The sequence below is a fragment of the Eubalaena glacialis genome, chromosome 6 (genome assembly GCF_028564815.1).
Source record: "Eubalaena glacialis isolate mEubGla1 chromosome 6, mEubGla1.1.hap2.+ XY, whole genome shotgun sequence".
NCBI classification, from domain to species: Eukaryota; Metazoa; Chordata; class Mammalia; order Artiodactyla; family Balaenidae; genus Eubalaena; species Eubalaena glacialis.
Window position 1 is genome coordinate 133,732,734 of NC_083721.1, and position 6,283 is coordinate 133,739,016.

Sequence of the window (6,283 nt, forward strand, 5' to 3'; positions counted from 1 at the left end):
AGCAGAACAACAGCAAGGTGAGAAGATGCTCAGGAAAGTAAAGGAAGAGGGTGTTAAGTAGGAGAGATACACATCTGATACAGAGAGAGCATTTGATACAGCTCCCCAACGAGAAAGAACTACAGCCCTCATGCTGACTGTGGAGCTTCTTAGGTCAGTTGCCTCAGCCTTGGCAGCACAATGGAATTACCTAAATAGCTTTAAAAAATACAGATGCCTGGACCCACCTAGAGACTGACATTTTTTTTTCAGTACTTCTGAGCATCAGGATTTGTAAAAACTCCCTTGATTATTCTAATATGTACCCAGGGTTGAGACCCAGTTCTTAGAAGAAAAGTCCCTGGTCCATCTTATATTGGGTTCTCTGCTTCAAGAAGAAGCAAATAATGTTTAGATAGAAAATACTCAAATCCTTTTCCTATCCTATTCTCAGCCTGCACACCAGGAATTACAATTGTTCTAGATTAAACTGTCAGATTTTCTGCTGAGATCCTTTTCCTGGCATCCTGGGCCTCTGCTACCATTGTCAAATCTCCATACCTCAGATTCTCCAAAGTCCTTTCCAGTTCCCAAAGTCCCTTGGTATGTGGCTCTATAAAAAATGTTTAGAATCACCACTGCTGTGAATGTGATCTTTTTAAAAATCCATCTTTCCTTTCTAGGCATGATAGAGTAACTGGTACCAGGCTTGTCCTCCCACTATTAAAAAAATGATAAAATTGGACAAAATGTATGAAACTGCTGTTTCCAAGTACGGGCAGTGCAGGACACTGGTCGAGGAGAGTTGGGAAACACAGTGAGCCCTACAATTGCCCTGGCTTTCTGTCAGGAGCCACTTTTCCAGACAGTGGTGCAGAATAACATTACAGTCTTGTCAAGTTAAACAGACAGAGATCAGAGTTCAGAGAGGCAGAAATGGCTGGAATTTATGGGGCTGAGTACTAGAGAGGAAAGAACTATGGGAAGAAGGAGTTCCTGGATCTACATAGTGGTCTTCTTGAGTCTATTGCTGAAAACCAAGCTGTGAATGCTTAGGGTGAAACTCCAAGAGGCTATGCAAAGAAGTACTGGGAATCTGTGGTGCACAATCCCAGAGCTTACTCAGGGATATGAGATAGTATAGATCCAGCCAAGGAAGAGAGTTCACTGGACACCAAGGACACTTAGTAGAGACCCTAGAGGGTTATATCTTAATAGTAGAGCTAAAATAGACCTAAAGTAAAGGCTACTCTAGACCTGCCTTAACAAATTTAAAAGCAAACTTTCAAAAAATTGAATTGATCCTAAATTCCCCAAGTGTATGCTGAAACAAAATTCAATATTCTTTAAAGAGAAAAACAAAAAACAAAAAAAATCCACTCAAAAAGGCTAGTGTGACAATGCCTAGCACCCAACAAAAATTTACTAGACATACAAAGATGCAGGAAAATGTGACCCATAACTAGGAAAAAAATCAGCAACAGAAGCATACCTAGAAATGACAGAGATTTTGGAATAAGCAAACAATTATATTAAAACAGCTATTATATATATGTTAACATAAATAGGCATAATGAAGAAAGAAATAGAAGGGTTAAGAAAGAACAAATAGAAATTCTGGGGATAAAAAAATACAATATCTGAAATGAAAAGTTTAGTGAATGGAATTACCATCAAATAAAATACTGCAGAAGAAAATGCAAGTGAATTTGAAGATGGAACCATAGAAATTCTCAAACTGACACATGGAAAGGAAAAAAAAACTGAAAAAATTAATAGAACTTGTGAACCATGAAAACAAGTCAAGTGGTTGAACATATGTGTTCATATAGAAATGATGTCTGAAATATTTCCAAATTTGGTAATTTTTTTTTGAATCACAGATCTAATTAGCTCTACTAACCTCCAAGAAGGGCATACACAAATAAAACAACATGAAGGCATATTGCTAAAACCAAGGATAAGGAGAAAATCTTAAAGGCAGACAGAGAAAAAAAAAAGACATACAACATAAAGAAAACAAAATGAGAATTCCCATAAATTTATCATCAGAAAAAATGCAAGCCAGAAGACAATGAAATGGTATTTTTAAAATGCTGAAAGAAAAAACAAATCAGTCCAGAATTCTATAAGAAGTGAAAATAGGCTTCAAAACTAAAGGTGAAATAAAGATATTTTCAGACAAACAAAAGTTGAGAGAATTCATTGTCAACAGACCTACTTTACAAAATAATATTTTTTATAAATATAAATAGAAAATTTTTATAAATATAAATAGAACTTTTTCAGGCTGAAGAAAAATGACTCTGATGGAATCTTGTACCTACACAAAGGAATGAAAAGTGTCAGAAATAGTAAATAAGTGGGTAAGTATAAAATACCTTTTCCTCATTTAAAAATTTATTTAGGGCGGCTCCCCAGCCCCAGGCCGGGAGGCCCAGATGGGGGAACCCCGGGCTGGGGTCCCCCTGGACAATGGCAGTGGCTGGACAGGGAGGGAGGAAGGAAGCGAGGAGGGCACTGGCGGCAGTGAGGGGGCGGGCGGAGACGGGGGCCCAGACGCAGAGGGTGTCTGGAGTCCAGACATCAAGCAGAGCTTCCAGGAGGCCCTGGCCATCTACCCACCCTGTGGCCGGCGGAAAATCATCCTGTCCGATGAAGGCAAGATGTATGGTCGGAATGAACTGATTGCCCGCTACATCAAGCTGAGAACAGGGAAGACTCGAACTCGCAAACAGGTCTCTAGTCATATCCAGGTTTTGGCCCGAAGGAAATCGAGGGAAATCCAGTCCAAGCTCAAGGCCCTGAATGTGGACCAGGTTTCCAAGGACAAGGCTTTCCAGACAATGGCCACCATGTCCTCAGCCCAGCTCATCTCAGCACCTTCCCTGCAGGCCAAACTTGGTCCCGCTGGTCCTCAGGCCCCAGAGCTTTTCCAGTTTTGGTCGGGGGGTTCAGGGCCCCCCTGGAATGTTCCAGATGTGAAGCCATTCTTGCAGACACCGTTCTCCTTGTCACTGACTCCTCCATCTACTGACCTCCCAGGGTACGAGCCCCCCCAAGCCCTCTCACCTCCTGCTTTGTCCCCACCTGCCCCATCGCCCCCAGCCTGGCAGGCTCGGGCTCTGGGCACTGCTCAGTTGCAGCTGGTGGAGTTCTCGGCCTTTGTGGAACCTCCGGATGCAGCTGACTCTTACCAGAGACACCTGTTTGTACACATCAGCCAGCACTGCCCCAGCCCCGGAGCGCCCCCCCTCGAGAGTGTGGACATCCGGCAGATCTATGACAAATTCCCTGAGAAAAAGGGTGATCTGCGGGAGCTGTATGATCGTGGGCCCCGCCACGCCTTCTTCCTGGTCAAGTTCTGGACGGACCTGAACTGGGGCCCGAGTGGCGAGGAGGTGGGGGCCGGCGGTAACAGTGATGGCTTCTATGGAGTGAGCAGCCAGTACGAGAGCCTGGAGCACATGGCCCTCACCTGTTCCTCCAAGACGGAGCGTGCCCAGCTGGAGGACGGGAGGTTCGTGTACCGCCTGCTGCGCTCACCCATGTGTGAGTACCTGGTGAATTTTCTGCACAAGCTGCGGCAGCTGCCCGAGCGCTATATGATGAACAGTGTCCTGGAGAAGTTCACCATCCTCCGGGTGGTGACAAACAGAGACACCCAGGAACTGCTGCTCTGCACTGCCTATGTCTTCGAGGTCTCCACCAGTGAGCGGGGGGCCCAGCACCACATTTACCACCTGGTCAGGGACTGAAGGGGGACCCCAGAAGTGGCTCACCCCCGGAATACCTTCCTCCCAGGAAGGACCTCCAGCTTTCCTCACGCTTCTTACTTGGTGGGGGTGGGGTGGGGTGAGCTGCTCCCTCTTAGGACCTTAAAAGCTCGGTGGTGAGTTGAATGGGCTGGGACTGAGAGGAAAGGATGGATCCTGATATTGGGACCTGACAGGGGTGTCTGAAAGGACAGATCACTCCAGAGCATTTGACACTGGGGACAGGAGTGAGACAACCCCTGGGACAGCACTGGTTTCTGTCTCTGACAGGCAACCTCCCCCTTCTCTGTTTTGGATGTTTTGGAGGGCCCCAGTTACACATTGGCTTGTCCCTCTCTGTTTTTCAGCACCCCCTTCTTCCCAATCTGCCTCTCCTTACCAGCCCCATCCCGGGACCCTGATATTGAATTTTGAATGTTAACCCTTTCTGTGCAGGAGTAGAGCCAGGTGGGCCCTGGAAATATATATATATTTTTTTAATATAACAAGAGATGTTTATAAGTGGGTGTTAGGGTCGTGACTTTTTCTCAGCTGGGCAAGCAGTGGGGTGAGGCTTTTAAATCTCATGTCCTCTTCTAAATGAGCCGTGGGGCTAGACTGTGTTGCCTCCTTCTCCTCCCCTCCCCTCAAAGTGGGTTGGTTTGTGTTTTGACAGAGGATAAAGCTATTTTACCAAAAAAAAAAAAAAAAAAAAAAAAATTTATTTAGGAGATAACTGGCTGTTCAAAGAAAAAAATAATAACAATATATTGTAGGATTTATAACAGAAGTAATATGTATGATAACAATAAGACAAAGGATTAGGGGCTTAAATATATTGCTGTAAATTTCTCTATTACACCTGAAGTGATATAATATTATTTAAATGTAGACTGTGGTAAGTTAAAGATATACATTGTAAATCTTATTGCAACCAGTAAAAAATAAAACAAGACATATAGCTAAAAGCTAAAAGTGGAGTTGAAGTGAAATACCAACTGGATTAAAAAAAAAGAAAACAGCCCCAACTATATGCTGTCTATAAGAATCCTACTTTAATCATAAAGACTCATAAAAGTTAAAGGTAAAAATGTCTTTTGTAGAAAAGGATATAAAATGCAAATACTAACTATAAGAAAGCTAACAATGCTATATTAATATTAATTAAGTAGGCTTTAGTTCAAAGAATATTATCAAAGGTAAAGATGGACATTTCATAATGATAAAAGTGTCAATTCCCCAAGAGGACATAACAATCCTAGACATTTATGTACCCAAAAGTAAAACTTCACACCACATGAAGCAAAAACTAACAGAACTGAAAAGAGAAATAGACTTTATCCATAATTACAGTTAGATATTTCAACATTTCTCTATTAATTTATAGAACAAGTAGACAGAAAAACTGGCTAGTATATAGGAGATTTGAACAGTAATTAGCCAACTTGATTTCATAACATTTATAGAACACTCCACCAAAAACAGCAGAACATACATTCTTTTTAAGTACACATGGAACATTCACCAGTATAGACCATATTCTGGGCCATAAAACAAGTCTCAATAAATATAAAAATATTGAAGTATACGTTCTCTGCCCACTCAGAATTAAATTAGAAATTGGTAACAAATATATCTAGGGGGAAAATTCCCCAAATATTTGGAAATTAAAAAACAAGCTTCCTAATAACCTATGGGTCAAAGAAGAAGTCATGAAAATATTTTGAAGTGGATGAAAATGAATACACAACATATCAAAATTAGACCAATGTAGCTAGAGCAGTACTTGGTAAAAATTAATAGCTTTATATGTTTATATTTGAAAAGGTCTAAAATCAAGTATATAAGCTTCCACTTTAAGAAGGTAAAAAATGAAGATCAAATTAAACCCAAAGTAGAGAGAGTGAAAATCAATGAAAATGGACAAACGATAAGAACATCAATTTTTAACCTCTAGTTTTTTTTTTTAAAAGATCAGCAAAATTGATAAACTGTTAGGTAGATTGACCAAGAAGAAAACAGAGAAGACACAAATTGCTAATATCAGGAATGAAAGAGGGCACATCATTACAGATGCTACAGACATTAAAAGGATGAAAGGGAATATTAAGAACAACTCTATGCCAATAAATTTGACAACTTAAATGAACAAATCATTTGAAAAATACAATTTAACAAAACTGGAAAAGGAGAAATAAAAAGTCTGAATAATCATATGCTTACTAAAGAAATTGAATTTGTAAATAAATTTCTTTCCATAAGGAAAACTGCAGTCCTAAATGGTATCACTAATGGATTCTTTTGAACATTTCAGAAAGAACTAATACTAGTACTACATAAATTCTTTATAAAAGAGAGGAGGGAACATTTCCCAACTTGGTTTATGAGGGCAGCATTACCTTGTTACTAAAATCAAGCAAAGATGTTACAAGAAAAGAAAACTATAGACCAATATCCCTCATGAATACAAACACAAAAATATCTAACAAGACATTAGCACAAAAAGTTTAGCAATATTTAAAAGGGGTAAAGTATTATGAACAAGTAGC

At 40.5% G+C, this 6,283-nt stretch overlaps 1 protein-coding gene across 1 annotated transcript; it reads left to right on the forward strand.

Annotated features, from left to right (window-relative positions):
• The first annotated feature begins 2,417 nt into the window (after nucleotides 1–2,417).
• Nucleotides 2,418–3,762, forward strand: LOC133093698 (transcriptional enhancer factor TEF-4-like). Its single transcript, XM_061193667.1, has one exon. It carries the CDS (start codon nucleotides 2,421–2,423, stop codon nucleotides 3,735–3,737), a length of 1,317 nt encoding a protein of 438 aa, XP_061049650.1. The 5' UTR covers nucleotides 2,418–2,420; the 3' UTR covers nucleotides 3,738–3,762.
• Nucleotides 3,763–6,283: the final 2,521 nt, after the last annotated feature.

What these genes read in the sequence shown, in the direction of transcription:
- LOC133093698 (XM_061193667.1), top strand. Translation starts at nt 2,421, where the DNA reads ATGGGGGAACCCCGGGCTGGGGTCCCCCTGGACAATGGCAGTGGCTGG.